Below are 21,458 nucleotides of genomic sequence, written 5' to 3' on the forward strand. Positions count from 1 at the left end.
TGTTTTGTGCTGAAGACACTTAACTGAGAGTGATATGAAACTCGCCAGTATAGCTGGAATGCATTTCCAAAATGTTTATGAATCAAGTGCTACACGTTTTAAGTTTAACCTAAAACTAAATTGGCTCCTACCCGAATAGTTTATTGCATTAGATTCTTTTTGTGCTGTAAATTTTATTTTTTTTTTAAATACAACACTCAGTTGTCATCCAAGAAGGTCCTTTCCATTTTTGACTTTGTTGTGCCAGCGAGGAGTGGCAGAGTCTCAGTCAGGCTGGCTGGAGTCTGTGCCCTCTGAGCAGGTGCAGATGTGCTCTCCAAAGGGCTGATGTTTTGGGCCTGGCTTATCTCCTAGGGCAGAGGATTCCATGCAGCTGCATTTCTGCCTTAGCTCTGCTCATGCATTGATAAGCTGTGTGGCCTGTGAGTACCCAGTCACACACAAATCTCAATTCCAACACGCTCCCCTTTCCCCTGGAGCCGCTATCTCATCTTTGTGTAGTAAAAGGGCCGGCTGAGACCTAAATTCATTATTGACTGTAGTGGTGTTAGAGTAGAAAAAAGCTTTAAAAAAGCTGGTTGGAGTGGTGGGCTTTTTGGAGGCTGTGGGAATGGCTGGTTTCTGCAGCAATAATAGAAGCAGAGCAATTGAAGTGTGGGTTTTGCACGGCAGCATCAGGAATTAGGATTGAGGGGAATCTGTGCTCTGTGGTTGGAGCCCCGTCCTGTGCAGCGCCAGGATCGGGCCCACCGTGAGTCCTAGAGAAAAATGAGTTACAAATGTCTTTAGAAAAAGTGCACTTGTTGTTTCCCGTCCAAGGAAACGCATGATAGCTGTTTCTAGAGGTGAAAAAGCCTGGGTGAATGGGCACAGGGACCCAGAGGACATTGAGCCCTCTCCTGCCGCCCCCCAGAGTACCAGAGGCAGGACCCGCGCTGCCCTCGCAGCAGAGCAGGCTCTGGGTGCTGCAGGAGCCCTGCCCTGCCCTGCCCTGCTCTGCCCTGCCCTGCCCTCTTTCCCAGAGTACCAAAGGCAGGACCCGCGCTGCCCTCGGAGCAGAGCAGGCTGTGGGTAGTGCAGGAGCCCTGCCCAGCCCTGCCCTGCCCTCTTTCCCAGAGTACCAAAGGCAGGACCCGCGCTGCCCTGGAGCAGAGCAGGCTCTGGGTGCTGCAGGAGCCCTGCCCTGCCCTGCCCTCTTTCCCAGAGTACCAAAGGCAGGACCCGCGCTGCCCTCGGAGCAGAGCAGGCTGTGGGTAGTGCAGGAGCCGTGCCCTGCCCTGCCCTCTTTCCCAGAGTACCAAAGGCAGGGACCCGCGCTGCCCTGGAGCAGAGCAGGCTCTGGGTGCTGCAGGAGCCCAGCCCTGCCCTGCCCTGCCCTGCCCTGTCCCGCACAGCTTTCCCGCTGCCCGGCCGGGAGCAGCTCCATGCTGGACACGGTTTGAAATAGCTTTTACCGGGTGCCTCGGCATGAAGGAATTCACTGAAACCCGATCCTTGCTGGAGCTCCGTCCTAAGCTCCTGTCCTCATTGTCTGGTGCGCCTTTGTTTTAAAATGATATGAAGCCTCAGACACCAGCTGATTTACTTTAATTCAACAGCCAACTTATGTTTGATTTCTTTTCATATTCAAGTGAGCCATCTGGCTTTAATGAACTGTAACTGTTTTTAATGCTGCCTCCAGTTGCTAACATCTGAATATTTCATGTGCTGAAAGGAGATTTGAAATGCAGAAGTGAGGCTGAAGAGTCCAAAGTATTTCCAAAGCAGCTCTGTTCCAGCAGCACTTGTGCTCCACTTCCCTCAAGGTTTATCAAAAGATAATCTTTGGGGTGCCAGACTGTAAGCAACAGCCATGGTGGGTGCTAATTGCAAGTGCTCTCAATTTTGTGTACATAAAACACCACAACTGCTTATGAAATCCTGAGTAACAACCCAACTTGACTCGGGCAGAATATCAATCAGCTTCGACAGGAGCTGCCAGTGTTTGGCATCCTCTAAATCAACAGCTTCTTTGGTGCTTGGGGTTTGGTTTTGTGGGTTTGTTTTGGGGTTTGGTAGGGAGGCTGGTGTCCTAAATATTCTCATGTTTAAAAAAAAAGTGTAGTTGCGTCACATAGTGTAGTTGTCAAAGCTAATTGAGAACTGTATCCCATAAACTGAAAATAGCTTAATTGCAATTAATTCTGAGTATATTTTGCCAGGGCTACACTATTCTAAAGCAGTGGCATATCCTCAGACTTGTGAATATGTGCTTTGCTCACAGCATTGCCTTTGTTTTGGCTTAGCACTGTGACAGCTGATAGACTTGGGACAGGCCATTACCAAGACATGTTTTGATTAATGATTAAAAAGTGTTTTGTTGGTTCGTTCTTCTCTGTGTGCTGAGCATCGTGCCAGTGACATCCACTTCCAGCATCCCTTTATAAAAGATGGAATAGATGGAAGCTCAGTCTGTGCAGGGAGAGGATAGGCTGGGGACACATGCTTGAGTTACCTTGCCCTGCTCTGCTTTGTCCTCTGGGTTGCAACAACTGTGGGGAGCCAGTGCAGAGTGAGAGTGGAGCCTGTGCTAAATTCCTCAGTGCCTTTCTCACAGAGGCAGAGCTGGGTGGGAGTTAATGTGTGACCTTGTAGTTGCATGCTGAGCACAGACTTTCTGAGCTGGAGTGGAGCAGGTTAGAGGCATAGAGCAGAAATTGGCAGCTGGGTTCCATTCCAGACGCATTCCTGTGAAGCTGTAATGAATAAAAGTTATTAGGATCTTCTGCACAGTAGATTTTTGTGGCATTAAGCTGCCATTCAATAGGAGCTCTTAATGATAACTCTTGCTACTCTTAAATTTTTTTTTCACCTCTAATGAAAATTTTTGAAGTTGCCTGTAGTTTTGATTGTACTTGAACTTCCTACATGACTGAGCACTGCTGCTGGATATTTTATTCCATTCAAGTTTGCTGATTTATTTGTGTGTGAAGGAAGCTACCAGTGTTGTGTACCTCTAAGGCTTATCAGGTAGCCTGCATAGACACTATAGCTGTACAAAACTCAAAATCAGAGACTTTTCAAATGTGTAGGACTTCCTTTTTATAAAGCATTGTTATTCAAAATGTGTTCATTTCAGAAGCACACCCTATGTTTTTAGAACCTGATTTTTAGTCTTCTCTATTATTTCAGGTATATCACTTAAATAAAACCAGTGCTTCACAGACATTCAACAAGAATGCAAAGAGTTTTTAAGATTACCTTTTTCTTACAAGAATTTTCAAGCCCACAATCTTGGTTTTGTGACCACTCATCTCTTTGATTCTTATAAAGATGTCAGTCAAATTGTGTTATTTCTAAAGAAACTTGTTACCTAGACTCTTATTTACCGTGCAACTTTGCTTTTGTGGAGAATTTTGTAAAGAAACAAAACTTGTGGTTCACTCCTAATGAATTGGTGGGCTTGCTTTAGTCCTGTTTTTACTTACTTTTGAGCATTCATAATGAAACAATTATTTAATTGCTAACAGGAATAGGTTTGTAAATTGGATATTAGGAAGAAATGTTTCCTGTGAGGGTGGTGAGGTCCAAGGCCAGGTGGGATGGGACCTGGGCAGCCTGGGGAATGGAAGGTGTCCCTGCCCATGGCAGGGGGTTGGAAGGAGATGATCTTCAAGTTCTCTTCTAACCCAAACCACTCTAGGATTCTATCTTAAAAGTAGCTAAAGGTCCCATGAAGGTTTCCTTACCCAGCTGTTCCTTTCAGGTGTTTTCCAGGCTCCCTTCCTGAATGTCCCGTCTGCTGTGGAAGGCAGGAGGTGACTCATGACCACCCAACAGTGACAGCCTCGGACCCCCCTGCTTCTGGCTGCTGGGAACAGCCTCTGGGCTCCTGTGGAGATGAATGGAGAACAGCAGTATGATGCAGGTAACAGTCCTGGCCAGCTTCTCTGAAAACATGAGCAATGTGGGAGAAAGATGAGCACAGCGAGTGTCCCTCGGTGCCTGGTGCTGTTCACAGGGAGAGGCTCCAGGTTCACAGACTCTGGATTGTGCTCTGGGGCTGTCATGGCTGTGTTTGTTACTGCTCTGCATCAGAGCAGGGTGTACCACTGGCTAAAAGGGAAACAAAATCTGGCCCACCTTGGTGGTTGTGTTTTCAAGAAGCTGCGACTTTCCTTTCTGTGGTACCACTGTGAGATGGGCTTGTGAAAAGCTTGGTGGTGTTAACATTTATTATTTTAAAGCATTTCTCTTTCAGAGTGGTTAATACCTAGTTCTATCCTAGTGTTCATCATTTTCTTAATATTTTGGCAAGCTTTTGGTGCTGGTTGGAAAAGTCACAAAACTGAAGCTGTTTGCTACAATTGTAATCTGGTTTTCTGTAGTCCCGTTTTTCTGAACTGCCTTGCTGTGTCCCCTTTGATAGGCTTGTGATATCAATACCAAAACTCCTGCAGAGTGATGTGTTATGACAAATCAGCTCAGGTTTTGGATCACCTTGGAACACCAGGCCAGAAGAGTGTTAGTCTGGGATGGCTGAGAATACCAGCAGCTTTCTGAAACAGTTCTGAAATGTGGGGTTGGGACCATGCATTTGCTGTGTCTTGCCTGCCATGGCTTGTCCCTTTTCTTTGAGAAGGTCCCTACCTATCACAGTTTTTATATAAAGCAAATTTTAATTTGTGATTATCAGTGTAAACAATTGGATCAAGATTTTATCTGAGTATTATTTTCCTTTGGTACTTGTCCAATAAGCTCCTCTTCTCATAGGATAATTCACTATTGGTAATTTTACTGCCTTTTCTTTATGGAAATCTAATTGTCAGTGTTGCTGAAGAAATGTTAAACATAATTTTAATCTATTGTGCTTTTTAGGAGAATGGTATCATCTGCTTTATGATGCTGGAATGTGCATTTTGATTATTAATTAAGCAAGTCAGTCGAGTTGTTGTCAATGTTAAATCCTCAAATAGTCCAGAAAAGGCATCATGGGTGTGGATGTAGAATTTTTCCTGGCACATGCACATACTTGCCTGGTGGATACTGCAGGCTTCTGTCACAGAGTGTAAGGAAGGGAGAGGAGGAGTGAGGAGTTGCTTGCATGGTCAGCAGTGGTGTGTCCACAGGCTGTGATAGCACATCCCTCAGTCTTAAAAACCTTTATTGACATTTTTCCATCTTCCTCAAAAAGTAGCAGGTCAGAGAGTCCTCTCTCACTGTGTGCTTTTGAGTAGCTGAGGAAAGGTTTGATACTGGCTTGAAATTACTCAGCAGCTATTTCCCTGAGCATCTTTTTGTGCCAGGTTTGAGTACAGGAGGCTGAAGAGCAAACAATAAATGATGAGAGCTCTACTTGCATTCAGAGATAGTTCCCAGCAAATACCTGTGTAAGCATAAGCACATTGGTTTTGTTGTGCCCTCTGATATTGTTTTCTGAAGTGCTTTTGAGTTACACTAGTCCAAACCACTGCTGGAACATTGCTTTCATATTCTTTGACTGGTGTAATTTTCTTCCGCTTGATAATTTGCTGCAGCTTCTGGAGGTTCTCCTCTGCTTTTCTGGTTTTACATCCAGGCTCTCTGGCTCCAAGAACCCAGGCAGAGCTCAGGGTTGCTGGTTGTGATGCTCCCTTGTGCTATGAGAGGAAAAGACAACTTTTATTCATGTCACAGTCTTTTTCAACTCCTGAAATTCCAACCTGTCTTTATTTATTCATGGCCTCGCAGCTGGTGAAGATGAAAAAGATTAACTGTTATTAAAATCAGATTGAACTATATCTACATTTCAGGATGAGAAACCTTTGGGTTAGCCTTACTGAAGTCTGCAAGACCTTCAATTGTGATGTACTTAAATGTCCAATGTGACAGTCTTCAACTAAATGACATTAAAAATGCATGGAAGTTATTTGCAGTGAGAATTTAGCTCAAATCCAAAGATGAGAACAGCCTAGTGTAGACTCTTTCCATTTCAGATATTTTTAAGGGCTAACTTCCTTAATATTTCACTACATTCTCCAGTCCAAATGGTATAATTCCATATTCTTTCTCTACCTGTATGTATCAGAGAGCAGCAGGGTGTAATTTGTGATAAAATTCAGGAAGAGTGAGTGTTCCCACTAAGGCCAGTAGAAATAGGGACAAATGGGAAGTGATGCACCTGCTTAGGAAAAACTGATATTCATATGAAGAATTTTCTCACCTCCAAAGTGGATGAATATTCTCTGTAGGACACTTCTCTGATTTTATTTAAGAAAATGTTAGCTTGATTTGAAAGTTCTTCTGACACAAACTGGTTGCATTGCAATGCCAGAGAAATGGGAATTGTGTCAGGTTCCTTCCCCTGCCTTTGCCAAAGTTGTGCTTTGCCTCTGGGCTAATGTGCTGCTCAGTCATCTTGTCTAATACAGAGAAATAAGTCTCCACATAGCAGAAAGCTGAATTTATTTAGGGCTTGTAGCAATTAAGGATATGGGGAGAAAGAGAGAGCATAAATATGTACACCCTTGCAGAATTAGATGAATAAATTGTGCTTTGGAATCAAATGCATTAAATATGGTTTTGCTTGTTGTCATCTGTCACACTGATTTGCAAGTTTTCTCACAGTAGCAAGAACCTCTGCTGAAAATGTCTGAGGTCTTATGGAACATTCTGAACTCAGACTGATCAGGGTGTTTAATGCAGAGTTATGGCCCCTCAGGAGTGTGGCTTCATTAAACTGGTCCTGAGTGTCCAGGGCTCTGCCAACCTGTGAGGATGGAGCTGTGCAGTGGGGTCTTGCAAAAACTGCCAGCAAAACAGTTCAAAGGCTTGATTTAAGCAGGGCCTGTTCTGCTGCCCCTGTCCTGCCAATAAAATCAGAAAAGTGATTGGATTCTGGCTCTGAAAGCCTTAGCAGAGAGATGGTCCTTTGCTGCACCTTTGGAGTGCTTCTGCATTCCGATGTTGAACAAGAGAGATTTATTTGGGGGGGGTTTTCCTTTTTTTGTGTAGTCCTACCACATGCCACAGTTAAAAAGCTGATTTACTGCTCTCATTGTGAATCCTCATACAACATTTTCACTTGGAGCTTTACTCTGTGAGCTTTTCCTGCTCCACATTGCTCCAGAAGGAGCTGTGCTCAATAACCTGGGGTGCTGGGGCAGGTTTGTGAGAAGCAGCAAACAGGATGGTTCAAACCCTGGCTAAGCACAAACCTCAGCTGGGGCAGCCTCCAAAAGGGAGGAAAATTCCCCAACTCTGTACCCAGTGGTGGAAGTGAGAGGCTGATCACCTCAGCTATAAAACCTTGGTGAAGTGTGAACACAAGCTGAGTTCAGCTTTATGAATAAATGAACAGAAAAAGTTGTGGGTGCTTTTTGGAGAAGTTTCTAAAAATCCCTCTGACTGAAGGAAACTCCCTAAAAGAAAATGGTAAGAGTATTAAATTTGCCATTAGTGTTGGATAGGGATTTGTCTTTTGTTGGGGTTTTTTTTTGGGGGGGTAGGGGGCTTTGGTTTTTGAGTTGGTTGGGTTTGGTTTGTTGGAGGGTTTTATTTGTTTTTCCTGTGAAAAGCTGGTTTCCAAGTGAGCTTTTGGCTGTGCTGATGAGCTGTGGGTGCTGTGCAGGATGGAGCAAGCTGAGCCCTTCTCACCACAGGCCAGCACTGCACAGAGGGAGCCACTCTGGGAGGGGGACAGGCTGCGGGGCCCAGGATGAGCAGGTGGGTGGCAGAGGAGCTGCCCTGGCACGGAGAGAGCTCCACTGGAAGGAAGGACATGATTCCGACTCCCTCTCAGCCAGTGAATAGGACAAATAGGTTGTTGGTGATTATTAGGATGAGTACGGCCATTAGGAAGAATAGCAGGTAGGTGGAAAATTTCGTAATGTAGGGGTCTGAGGCCATATATCATGTTTCAAATTGTAGGATAGGTCATGATACAAGCAGTGCAATGGGGAAGAACAGTGCAAAGGTAAGGGAGTAGAAGTCTATTTTTATGCTGATGGGGATTTTGAAGTTTATGATGAATTTTCATTCTCAGAAAGAGGTGAAGCTTCCTGTTCTGGAGTGGATGTAGATTGTTATTGGGATTAGGCTGATTAAGGAGGTTTTGACTGTGTTTGTAATTGTGTTGGGGTTGTTCTTGAGGTTGTTGGATAAAAGTGGGAAATAGGATGGTGGGGAGAGGGCTGATAGGGTTAAGAGTATGAATGTGTTTAGGACTAGTGAGAGGTCCATTACTTTCACTTCGATTTGCACCAAGATGAGCGGCTCCTAAAACCATTGGATTACTATTATCCTTTGAAAGTAAGGAGGCTGAGGTTTTACACTCAGATACAAGAGTTAGCAGTTGTCGCTGGTTTTACCTCTCCCGTTGGGTGTGTGGGACAGGCTGCAGGGCCCAGGATAAGCAGGGACAGAGGAGCTACGGTGGCACGGAATGAGCCCCTGTGGGTGTGTGGGACGGGCTGAAGGGCCCAGGATGAGCACGGACAGAGGAGCTGCCCTGGCACGGAGAGCCCCTGCGGGTGTGGGACAGCCGGCAGGGCCCAGGAGGAGCTGCCGTGGCACGGAGAGACCCTGTGGGTGTGGGACAGCCGGCAGGGCCCAGGATGAGCACGGACAGAGGGACAGCCGGCAGGGCCCAGGATGAGCTGCCGTGGCACGGAGAGCCCCTGCGGGTGTGGGACAGCCTGCAGGGCCCAGGATGAGCTGCCCTGGCACAGAGAGCCCCTGTGGGTGTGGGACAGCCTGCAGGGCCCAGGATGAGCTGCCGTGGCACAGAGAGCCCCTGTGGGTGTGGGACAGCCGGCAGGGCCCAGGATGAGCTGCCGTGGCACAGAGAGCCCCTGTGGGTGTGGGACAGCCGGCAGGGCCCAGGATGAGCTGCCGTGGCACAGAGAGCCCCTGTGGGTGTGGGACAGCCTGCAGGGCCCAGGAGGAGCTGCCGTGGCACGGAGAGACCCTGTGGGTGTGGGACAGCCGGCAGGGCCCAGGAGGAGCTGCCGTGGCTGCCCAGCCGGGATCTGCTTCAGCCGCAGCTCAAGGCGGGGCTCGCTGAGCAGCTGCAGGCGAGCCGGCTTTCCTGGGAGCTCCTTGTAGCAATTAAGTGGCAACAGAAGTTACTAATTGACCCTTTCAGTGTGTGAAGTGACCTGTGGCTCATTTAAGGAGCTTAAGTGCCCCTGGGCGGTTATCTGATGATAACGGGGCTGGGGCCTCGCCGTGCGGGGCCGGAGCAGCCGCGGCTCCTGCGGCGCTCCCGGGGCGCTGCCGCTCCGAGCGCCCGCCCGGTGCCTCTGCCTGCTCTGCTCTGCTCCCCTTCCCTTCGAGCAGTGTCACCCCATGTAGGACTGGCTTTTGGGGCTCGAGGGGAGTAGGGTTCTTGCTGCAGGGGGGTTTTTGATGCAAAGGGTGAAATGGTTTTCTTTGGGTGGGAGCAAAATGAGAATTCGCTCCTGCGCCTGACTGACCAGAGCTGCCTTTTGACAACTCTTGTTGCCTTTTGATTCTGGAGCTCTGATGTTCAGCGTTTTTATGGTTGTATAAAACTAAAATTCTGTTTAAATTAGTTGAGAAATCTTAATCTATTTAAACAACATTTTGTAATGAAATTGTTTTTCTTAGAATGGCTTGCAGCCAAAGCTTTGATCGGCTCCACCCTAATTTGCAAAAAACTGTGGTCTGCGTCTTAACTTTTTATTTCCTAAAAAAATTCCAAAATAAAACTTCTTATTTATTTCTTCAGGTAATTTCTTCAGTAAGTTAAAAATTATCCTTTAAAAGTGGTGATGTTATTCAAGCTGTGAACCTTTTGAGCTATGAAAGGCCAAAATAACCAGCTGTGGTTGGTTAAAAACAGACAAAGTTGGGTTCTGGAGAGATAAGAGCCTCTTTAAGATAGATAATGTCATCAGCAAACAACAGCTAACTGAATGTACATTTTTAAATTTTGGGAAGTGATAACACCCAGAGTCACAATGAAAAGTCAAAGATGAGCTTAACCATCAGTCTGAAGGTTAAAAGAACCTATTAAACTCAAGACCTGTAGGTTTTTAGTCTATTTATTGTATCTCAGACTTTTGGACAAATATTTGCTCCTTTCTATTGGAAGACTGGGAATTGTCCCAGAGCTGACTTAGCTTGTTAGCGTGTCCAGGGGGCTGATAAGGACACGTGGTGGTAATTAATTTATTTTTTTATGTGTAATGTTTCCTACTCAATTGCTGCTGGGAAGATCAGTTACTGCCTGCCCTAGGAAAGGCACGGGGTGTAGGAAATGCCAGTGTCCTGTAACCTTTGCTGAGCTCTCCTTGGGCTTGTGATACACAGAGATTTCTCTGTTTTCAAATATAAACAAGGTATCAGGTTTCCTGGTCCTGAGGGGGGGAAAAGCTCTGTTCATTCACAGCTCTGGGGCAGATGGTGGAACCAAGCCTGAAAATGAAAATGAAAGCTCTGCTCTCGTGTGCTGTCACTGCAACCCCATTTTGCTGCTGAACCTGAACCTGGTGTGTTGAGGTTAAAAATGCTGCTTGCATAGGCTGGGACCCTCACTGGCCATCCCACTGTGTTCCTGCAGGAAAAATGAACCAAATAGGGGACCTGAAATCCACCCTGGGCTGGCTTGGTGTCTTTTTAGCAAAGTAGGTACATGTGTGTGCTGGAGAAAATAGGAATAGGAAAGCAGCAGGGAAGGGGACCAAGCTGTAACTGAAGGGGAGACCAGGGCTGGAGTACAAGCTTGACAATAATAATGGAAAATTTGACTAATCTGTAGTGTGGCTTGTTACAGGTGCTTGCTTCCCTAACAGCCTGAGTGAGCTTTGAACTGTGGTTTGAGTGGTTTTAGCACATTTATGTTTTAAATGCATCCCATAATGAGGTTTTCTTGGTCTAAAGAAGCTGTTACACCTTACAAGCTGGGCTTTCAAAGTGACCAAGTTGAAAGGACTTTTTTTCAGTTATGTCTCAAGTTGTTTTCTTTAGAACTACCCTGAATCCCTCTCTTTGCTTTTGGTGTTTTAGAACAGCTAAATGTGTACTATCTGACTTTAAAAAGAGCACAGTCATATTTCAAAGGTTTTTTTAGACTTTCTTTTCAAATCTCTTACTAGTGGTACTGCTTTTTCCTGGGTGGTTCTTAATTTAAAACACCAACAGTCCAGTGTGCCTGGAGTTGTGAGTCTCTCATATTTGTTGATATAAATACAGAGCTCTTCTGCCTTCGTTTCCCTCTCACAAATCATAAGCAAATTTGTGCTAAATCAAAATCCCCAAGATTTCACTGTTTTCCACACAAAGTCCAGCTTATAAGTTCTGTTCACAGGCAACAAAGGCCAAGTAATGTTGTTCATTCCTTGAAATGTGATCACTGCACACTTGTGTACTCAGTCATTTGGAATCAAAGTGGGTTTTGCTGTGGTTTGTAGTAGCCTAAAGCCACAGAAGTGTTTGGCTTCTCTTCCAGATGCTGGTTCCAGTGTGGAAGAAATGGAATTCAACTGGGATGAGTATCTAGAAGACACAGGAGCAACTGCAGCCCCCCATGGATCTTTTAAACATGTGAGTAAGGGAGCGTGTGTGTGCTTGGCATCTCCTGAATTGTTTCTTTGATACATGAAGTGTTTAGGGTTTCTTTGAATGAGTTACTGCTCTCAAACTTGGAAGACTAACTAGAATCATGTTTTTTATAGAGAAATGTAGAATTTAACCTTTTTATTACTGTTTCTTGTCTTCATCCCCTGTACATAGCACAAGGTGACCCCACCCAGAAATGCTGAAATCTAACGAGTTAAGGTCTTTTCTGCACCAGAAGATAAGCTTGATTTTTCTCAAGAAGCTCAAAATATCCAGTCTCTTTCTTCTTTTGGTGATTGCTCCTGGACAACTGTTTTGGAGGAGTAGCTTTAGAAAGCTGGTGGCAGAATTAGTTCTTGAGCAGCAGAATTCAAATGTGCTCTTAGAGAAAGCTTTAAAGGCAGACCTCAGGGAGGCAAGGAGAAAATAACAGCTCTGCCAAACACCTGACTGTAGTAGTTAGAAAACTGATTAGGATAATTGTTGATCACAGGCTTAATGAATAGGATGAAGTCTTGATAAGCCCTTGTCTTTGCCCTTGGACATCTTAAATGTCTGCTGGTGAAGTCCTGGAGAGTACTGTCCCATTGGGGGAGACCTGATTGTGAAATCTGCCTCCTTGTACAGGGCTGTCAGTGAAGGTGAGCTGTACAGAGCTGGTGTCCAAACCTGTTGGTTCTCTTCCAACAATTAAAGCACCTTCCAGACTGCCAGACTGGTGGCTGTGTGTGACACATTGCTTGGAAGACACCCTGTGGTGCTCTGGCTTTTGGGTCCAACACCATGACTTTCAGTATGAGGAAACTTAAATCAGCAGGAAAACAGCCTGAGGTCTGTTTGTGAAGGATCACAAAGCATTTTGAGTTCAAGGGTAACCTGGAGAAATTAAGATTATTAAATAGTCTGTTAAAATGTGTCAGTTGTGTTAGCAGTAAAGATACACAGAAAATATAGACTTCACAGAGGCTGTTAGAACACTGGGATGTAATTGTAAGTTTTTTGTTCAAAGTAAAAATTAATTTCTGAAGGGAAAGGGACTGTGCTTGTTTCATTTTTCCTGGGTGTACTGAGACTGTGGCTAGAGCCAGCTTAGAGTGGTGGTGTCCATGCAGCTCACACTGAGGGCACAGCATGGAGCCAGAGCAATGGCATTTTGCAGTAATCCAGGGAATGGTCTGTCTCCTCTGGTGTGGTTTACCTCATTGGATCTCTCTTAAAGAGGTCTGCTATCATAACTTGGACACTGTATAACTAATTGTAATGCCAGCTTTACAGCAGTGGCCAACTGAATTAATATTGTAGCTGGATTTGGTTAATTAGCAGCAGACACACTTTGAAAGACTCACTGCACTTGCACCAGCTCAGGGGCGTCAAGTGTGAGGTCTGGTGGCTGTGGCCATGGTTGATAAAAATACGATTAGGTTTTAAAAAACCTCCACATTTTGTACTGTTATTATTATTAGTGAGGAACACTCACTAATAATAATAATAACACTGAGTGCAAGTGTGCTGGTGAGGTGACATTGTGATGGAGAGTGGTGAGTAGGTCTGGGCAAAGCCCTGAGGGTCAGGGGGCCTGGACCTCTGCAAGGAGGTCATCAGTGAGCATGGAAATAGATGCCTGCACATTCAGAATGAAACTCTTGGGTATTTTCTACCAGAGCTCCTTAGAATTTGTCCAGAGACCAGTGTTGATTTTCTCTGTAATAAGCCTGGCATAACATTCTTTATTGCTGACACTGAATTGACAGGCAGAGGGAGGAGCATATTTATATCATAGTCCTGCTGTTAAAAGAAGTGCAGGAGTGCAAGGGCACATGCTGGGGGTTTCTGTGGTCCATTGGAAGGTAATGTGCTGGAAAAGGTGGAGTAGAGAGCCTCACTGCCTCCCAGTGGAGAGTGGCAGCCCTGAGACAGGGTTAGTGTGATTCAGGGTGCATCAGGTGAGTGGCTGTCAGTGGCAAGTACTGGTACTGGTGTGCCTGTGCTGCTGATTGTGTTCCCTCCAGCTCAAATCCGTGGTCCTAGTTTCTTGACTTTAGGAATGACATATATTTGTAATCCAACATCAGGAAAGCTAGCAAGCTTTACTCTCAAAGAAACAGAGTGAAAAATTCTGAGCTGAAAAATAGTATTGGCACAAGAGCAAACGAACATGTATGATAAATTAATTAATATGAATGCATTTTTAAATGGAAATGTATGGTTTTAGTTTGATTGTTTTTAAATACTGAAATAGCGAGCTCCCATTGTGAGTTGTGGGTGAAAAATACCTAACTCATGTTGTAGGAGAATACATGGACAGGTTAAGGGAGTGTAATCCATGCTTACACAGCCTGTTAGCAAAGCACTGAACTTGCTTATGGGAGAGGTGACTTTCTGTATTTGTATGTTTTTTATTAATTCTGAGAGTTTTGCCTTGCTATGAGTAAGACGCATTGAAGAATTTAAGCTATTTCTCAAATTAAGTGTGTTCTAATGTTTAATTTGTTAGCATTTTAAAAATTAAACAATATCAAGATCAAAGTGACTGGCATAAAATGTAGCAGAAAAAAGAACTGTAATGAGCTGTAATGAATGCCAGTGGTGTTATCCCCCCAGGTCTAAATACCCTTCCTCTAGAACCAAATGCTCTTTTTAAATTCCTTTCTGCCCTTTATAACACTTATGTGACCATGAAAAACAAGTTGGTCTTCAGTATCATCTGAACACATTTGTTTGCTGCGTGTTCTTGCACGCTCTTAATCCTTTTTATCTGTTCCTTATCATCATCTCCCCTGAACTGAGCTGCATCCCTGGCTCTGGCTTGTGCTGTGGCACAGCCTGGTGACAGCTCCTGATGGGAAGCGGGGACAGGGGTTGGAGTCACAGCTCCTGGCCCGCTCAGCTGCCCTGTCGGACCGCCTGCTCCAGAGGAGATGCTCTGGAGGGTGCCCATCCCGCCCTGGCTGGCCCGGGAGGCTCCTTGGAGGAGTTTGTGGTGCTCCCCCAGCCCAGCGGCGCTGCCGGGAGAGGGCGCGGGCAGCGCTCCGTGTGTGCGGAGCTCCGGGAAGGGCCGCGGAGCTCAGCAAAGGCTCCGGCTGCGGGGAGCGCTCTGTGTACGGAGCTTTGGGAAGGGCCGTGGAGCTCCGCAAAGGCTCCGTGTGTGCGGAGCTCTGGGAAGGGCCGGGGAGCTCCGCAAAGGCTCCGGCTGCGGGCAGCGCTCCGTGCGCGGAGCTCCAGGAAGGGCCGTGGAGCTCAGCAAAGGCTCCGGCTGCGGGCACCGCTCTGTGCACGCAGCTCTGGGAAGGGCCGCGGGGCTCCGCAAAGGCTCTGGCTGCGGGGAGCGCTCCTCCTGCTGTTCTTGCTTCTGCTGGAACCTGCTCTGCCTGCCGGGACGCTGTGCTGAAAGATCAGCTAAAGGGAGCAGCACAGATTTCCCAATTCTTCAAATGATGCGTTGAGCTCGAGGCTTTTCTCTCAGGAATCAGAACATGAAGTTTTTTGTCAGCAAGACAACTGTCTTTTTGAAGAGACACCCTCTATAATACCACTTCAAAATGCCTGCAGGTATTGGGTCCTGCTGATTAGGTTTTTAAGAAGAAATTTCTCTAAGTGAAGGGTATTAACCCAAAGGATATGAACGGTTAACACAGGCATATGCTTTTCTTTCTGGTGTAGTTCTCTTAGTTTTATTTTTAGCAAACCAGTATGTGCTGGCTGATGAGACTATAATAGCTATGGCAGTTACTGAACTGTCAGCACAGAACTGGGAATAAATACCCCAGAAAATATCTGCTCCATCTACATCATGCTGAAAGCCTTTCTTTTAGTAGTTTCAAAGAGGAAAGAGGGATCTTTTAATAAAGAAAGAAAACATGAGTTACAGACAACTGAGAATGGGGAATTGACATGTCAGAGTTTTAGTTAGGACTGAGGTCCTGGAATTAAGTGTAGATCAGACCATTCTTTAGAGAGAGCAGAACAGGGTCCATCTGCTCTTTTGGGATTGTTTTGGGGTTTGGGAGAAATGAGGAATGTGAGAAACTTAAGGTGTTGTCTTCTCTTTTAAGTCTTCCATTCCAGTGTCTCAGTTCTGTGCAGTCAGATTGGTCACCTGCACACAGCACACCCACATACAAACAGAGCACTCCCAGTGTCTGGTGCTTTATTGTTGTCAAAGTATGAAGAATACAGACTGATTATGTTCCATGCAATTTATGTAACAGTGCTGCATATAGAATTGTTTAGGTTCTTGCATAGAGAGGCTAAAAATTCTTATTCTGCACTTTGTGCAGGTTTGTGACTTCTTAGATGAGCATGGTGGAAGAGACAGATACTGTTACCTAAGGCATGTTTATGTACTTCAAATAGGCTTTTAGTCCAAAGACCTTGAATGACACAATTTAACACAATGAGTCAAAGTTGTGGTGCTGAGTTTGACCTTTAGTTTTGCTCAGATTGCCAGCCCAGCTGTGAGTGGGAAAGTCTTTCAGTGATGGGGGAAGATATTGTCCAGGGCAGAAAATGAGAGGCTCAGTGTTTCTTTAAGCTTGAAAAGATACTTTGAAATGCAATGAAGATTTCATTAATAATGTTTCTGTGTGCATTGCAGTTTGGGTCCCATAATGTGCTAAGGCTGTTTCTCTGAAGAGGCTGGGTGGCATTTGGCTTGAGTTTTTTTGCTAATGAATTTGTCTAAATTGTTCCCTCTGTTATTCAGCAATCTTTCTGAGAGGTGCTCAGATGTGATGATCTTCTTCCTCTTCAGGTAGATACAAGTTTGCAGAATGGTTTTGCCCCTGGCATGAAGCTGGAAGTCGCTGTCAAGTCTGACCAGAACACGTACTGGGTTGCCACCATCATCACCACGTGCGGGCAGCTGCTGCTGCTGCGCTACGACGGCTACGGCGAGGACCGCAAGGCCGACTTCTGGTGCGACATCCTGACTGCTGACCTGCACCCCATCGGCTGGTGTCAGCAGAACAAGAAGATTCTCAAAGTGCCTGAAGGTACCAGCTCTGTGTGCAGACACAGGGAGCACACCAAGAGGTGCTGTTGGCCTGTGTCAGCCGGGCAGGCAGCCTGTGTGGGTGCTGTGGTGTGCAGGGGCTGTTGCTGTGGGGACAAGCTGAGGTTATGTGCTGTGTTTTCCTGAAATCCTGTGACAGAGGCTTGTGGTTATCTTAATCATCACCACCAAAATCTACTGCTTTGACATTTCCTTTAAGTTTTATTTTGTTTTATTTCTTTGTTTTAAGTTGTTACTGGTGTGTGGCAGATTCTCTTGAATTAGGCAGTGCAAGGTTGTGTCTGAATAATCTTTATCTGGCAGGAAAAATCACTGTCTTTCTCTTTCACTGTTTGCTTAGGTATCAAGGACAAGATACCTGACCAGGAGGAGTTCCTTCAGCGGGTGCTGAAGGGGGCCTGCAGTGCCCCTGCTAACCTGCTGGAGGGGGTAAGTGCTGCAAGGGGCTGCATGCTGGGTTTTGTCTTGGCTTTGCCCTTCATCATTAAGGGGACCTTATTTGAATTGTCAGTTCAATTCGCTTTTTAAGTTTAGGAATCATTGTAATATGCTGTTGACCCTAGAGTTCCACTCTCTAGTGTTTCCTATTTACAGTATTTAATTTTTATAGTGTTGTTCTGAAACATATCTGCTGCTGCAGGTTTGGGTTGTTCATTTATCCTGGTAAAAGAAAGACCTTTTTCAGCTCCCTAGGGTTTCAGTCTTCTTCCTGTTTTGTTCCTCCTCCATACAGCTCTAAAAAAATAATGCTTTATTTATCTGGCTTTCATGTTGTCTCCTTTCTCAATTAACTTCTTTCACTCTGAATTGTTTGTTTGGGAATTTTTCACTAACAGTCATATTATTGTTTCACTTAATTACATCTTTGCAAGGGAAGAACCAATTTTTTTATATCCCCCGCTCTGCACTTAAAACAATATCGGCACCTTATATCAGTGTCTGGTTGTAAAGCACAGAGCATAATGGTTTTTGGAAAATGCCTTTGACACCTTCATAACAGCTAACAATTCTGTCTGTATGTTTCTGTCTAGTCATCTTTGTATTCTGGATGACTCAGTTGTAGAAAGAGGTTATTCATGTTTCCTTCAAACCTGGAATATATAAATGATAATGTCTCTGCAAATGATAATGAGGACTTCAGTGAAATGTGTGACTGTGTCTACAGGCAGTGCAGAAGCTCTGACACAAACACCAGCAATTCTGAACGTTGTCACTTCTGGCTTGTGTTAGGAAGGGACATGGATTTCTGTGCTTCTGTGCTCATACTTTATTTATGCAGACAGAATGTGTGTAAGGAGGTGGAAGTATGGCATTTGTTTTGTTCTCTTGTACAGAATAATTTGTATTCTTTCTGTAGCTTCACAGAGGGAAAAATCCACTGGATCTCATCGCGCCCGGCTCGCGCCTGGAGCTGCAGAACCCCCGGGACTCCCTGGAAGCCTGGATCGTCACCGTGGTGGAAAACGTCGGCGGGAGGCTCAAGCTGCGCTATGAGGGCCTGGAGGACTTGGACAAATTTGACCAGTGGCTCTTCTATTTGGACCCTTTCCTTCACCAAGTGGGTTGGGCAGCTCAGCATGGATACAGCCTGCAGCCACCTTCAGGTACTTGAAAACACAGATCTTGTATGTTGTGGTCAGAGGGTAGAGGCTGCTGCTTCAGTGCTTTGAATTGTCCTTCTGGGTGCACATGGTGCCCACATAATCTGTGTGATCTGACAAGTCCTGTACCTAATAAAATGTAGGTGACGGCACAAATACTCCTATGAGACTTTGCACCCACTTCTTCTAAATGCTTTTTGGCCTGTCAAAACTTTCCTCATGTGTGTGCAAAGGAAAGAAGTGAGGAAGGGATTGCCTTCATGATTTTGCTTACTTTTGGTATGTTTATCTTCCTGGGGTGTTAAAAGTCTTACGGTTTTGGAGTACTACTCAGCAGGAGCTTTTGCAGTTGAGACCCTCAAGCCTACTGGACTGATTTAGATACCATTTAAAAATATGAAAATCTTTCTTAAAAGAAGGAACAAGTGCATGGAAGCAGAGGCAGAAGTTGACACATCTTTCAGGCGTGTCCATGTCAGGGCAGATCATCAGAGAAGGGAGGCAAAAAGTGGCAGAAACACAAAGGGATGGCTTGTGAGCTTGCCAGTAACATGTTTCCTGGTGGGGGGAAACCTTGGGATAAAGAATTTGGCAGTTTAGAGGGGCACAAATCAAACTTTATTGCTATGTGTTCTGAGAGAAAAGAAGAAAAATGACTACTCACTCTTTCCTTCTTTTTCCTCAAGCCATTAGGTCCTTGAGGAGTGAAGCAGATTGGCAAGAGATCCTGAAGAAGGTGAAAGAGGAGGAAGAGGAGTCATCTGTTCCTACAGATCTTTTTAAGGTAGTTTCATGCTGTGGATGATAGCATGGGAAATGGTATATTCCTGATCAATGATTCAGGGAAGTCAGCCACCCAGAATTCTTTCCTTGTTTTGTTTTGTTGGTTTTTAAAATTTATTCCCTTTTTCTCTCTGGTTTAAAAATGTATTTATAAGGGAAAATAATCATACTGGTATAAATTCTTGGTAAGTTAGACAATGCACCCATCACATTTATGTGAGTCATTAGTTGTCCTGGTTCTTAGTCCATTTTTCTCAGCTTTGTTTGGACCCATAAGTAGAAGTAGAGGTGCTGATGCTCTTGAATTTGTTGGGTGAGGTACAGAGATATGGATAATTCTGGAGCAAGAGCCCTGTTCTGCAGGTTTCTGTTAGTCTGAAAATGGAGGCCTGTATAGTTTCATTTAGTGTAGCTCATGATGGGTGCTAAAGGTTACAGGGAAAACCTCCAAACATTTATATCGACCTTTGAGACCCCTCTGTATTATCAAATCTTGCTTCTTTGTGGAGAATGGCAGAGGAAGAAGTCACAGGGACTCAATTCCCTAAAACTCATCAAAAACTGTCAGTCTCAGGGCATCATTGGGCTTGTCATTCAGAGAAGTTGCTGATACTGAGACATGTTGATTTCTTGGAATGAACTGATAAAAACTCCTTAAAAACTCATCCTCTTCAGTTAATATATGTGAGGTATGTCTCTTTTTTGATGGAGGAGGGCAGGTAATCAGAGCAACACATCATTTTCCAGGATAAACCTGTGATTGGAGTGCACTCATTCTCTGAAGGCATGAAGCTGGAAGCTGTGGACCCAATGGCTCCCTTTGTTATCTCTCCTGCTACAGTTCTCAAGGTACCAGAGTTCTTAAACCAGTCCTGCTGAGATTCACTTCTACTGCTACTTCTGTTCTTAAGTGCTCAGGGAATTCTCATTAACTGGTTATCTTAAAATCTTGAGCTAGTTTCCAAATGAAGTGTTTTGTATGTCTCCCTCAGGGGACAGGCTGCCTGATCAAACAGCTGCTGGTGCTGAAGCCACTGGATTTCAGTGGAGGGGAAAAGTTCCATAAAGATACAAGCTCAAAATATCAAACGATGAAAATTGTCAAACCCATATTTTTAAAATAGGGTATATACCCTCACAATCTGAGTATCCACCTGGAGATAGTTTTTTGAGGTTTTGATTTTGTGAAGGTTATGTCATTACTGTGACATAACCTTACATTACACATGACATTTAGATGGCCTGATTTCCAAACGAGGGGTTTCAAAGTTGAAATGAAAACTCTCCAACATGATCAGGCATTCCTTTTCTTGCTATTTGCTTGTCCTGCTTCTATTTGCTTCAAGAGTGTAGTGGTTTTATTTGTGATAGTCCATCCTGGGATGCAGTTCAGCCTTGTTGAAATAAGCAGTTTGTTATAGAATAGTAGGAAGACCACAGATGCTAATTTCTGTGCATTTTTCATGAGAAAATTCCCTAAAGCGCTAGGTCACCTTATCTTTTAAGTGCTCAGACATTGTTTTATTATTCATATTTGTTAAGTTTCTGGATAACGCAGATGAGTCTGCTGGTTTATGAAACCCAAAGATTCTTTTATTTTTTCATAACCCTCCTGGTATTTCAAGGTAAAGGGTTTCCATCAGGCAATACTGCTGTTTATTAAAGTTATCAGAATCTGCATCTCACAAGAGCCCATGGTTCTCTTTTGGCTGACTGCAGGTGTTCAATGACAAATATTTCATGATAGAAATCGATGACTTGCGGGCGGAGCGCGCGAGCAGCCAGCGCTACGTTTGTCACCTCAACAGCGCCGGCATCTTCCCGGTGCAGTGGAGCCTGAAGAACGGGCTGCACCTCAGCCCCCCTCCAGGTATGTCTGTGCAGCCTCCTCCTGCTCACCTCTGCTCCTCACAGCTCCTGGCAAAGCCATGGACAGAGCAGCACAGCAAAGATCCAGTGTTGTGTTTGCGTTGCCCCCAGACAAAGGGAGGAATGATGAATCTGACTCCATGTTCTCAGAAGGCTCGTTTATTATTTTATTATACTATATTATATTAAAGAATACTAAACTATACTATACTAAAGAATACAGAAAGGATACTTACAGAATGCTAAAAAGATAATAATGAAAACTTGTGACTCTCTCCAGAGTCCTGACACAGCTTGGCACTGATTGGGCAAAGAATCAAAACAACTCACACCAGAATCCAATGAAACAATCTCCAAACACATTCTGAAGGAGCAAAACGCAGGAGAAGCAAATGGGATTGTTTCCCTTTTTCTCTGAGGCTTCTAAGCTTCCCAGGAGAAAAAACCTGGGTGAAGGGGATTTTTCAATAAATACGAATATGACAATCCAGCTCTGAAAATCAGGAGGTTTGAGTTTGGGGAACTGAGGTTTCCAGGGCATGAGCATGGATTTGGGAGGATGAGAGAGGCTGAGGATGTCATGCATAACAGCCTGAATGCTGGAATGGATGGAGTGAATGTTCCAGACCTGAAAGAAATGTTGATTTCAGATT

At 44.8% G+C, this 21,458-nt stretch overlaps 1 protein-coding gene across 1 annotated transcript in view; it reads left to right on the forward strand.

Annotated features, from left to right (window-relative positions):
- Positions 1 to 21,458, forward strand: part of SFMBT1 (Scm like with four mbt domains 1) — a 70,161-nt gene that overhangs the window by 31,528 nt on the left and 17,175 nt on the right. Inside the window, exons 2-9 of the mRNA XM_063164535.1 lie at positions 3,746 to 3,907; positions 11,432 to 11,526; positions 16,292 to 16,532; positions 16,893 to 16,981; positions 17,910 to 18,156; positions 18,840 to 18,937; positions 19,684 to 19,785; positions 20,656 to 20,806. Coding sequence (XP_063020605.1) covers positions 3,880 to 3,907; positions 11,432 to 11,526; positions 16,292 to 16,532; positions 16,893 to 16,981; positions 17,910 to 18,156; positions 18,840 to 18,937; positions 19,684 to 19,785; positions 20,656 to 20,806 — 1,051 coding nt within the window. The 5' untranslated portion in view covers positions 3,746 to 3,879. The remainder of the gene's footprint in view (positions 1 to 3,745; positions 3,908 to 11,431; positions 11,527 to 16,291; positions 16,533 to 16,892; positions 16,982 to 17,909; positions 18,157 to 18,839; positions 18,938 to 19,683; positions 19,786 to 20,655; positions 20,807 to 21,458) is intronic.

Source organism: Melospiza melodia, chromosome 10, assembly GCF_035770615.1.
Source record: "Melospiza melodia melodia isolate bMelMel2 chromosome 10, bMelMel2.pri, whole genome shotgun sequence".
In the NCBI taxonomy this organism is placed as follows: domain Eukaryota; kingdom Metazoa; phylum Chordata; class Aves; order Passeriformes; family Passerellidae; genus Melospiza; species Melospiza melodia.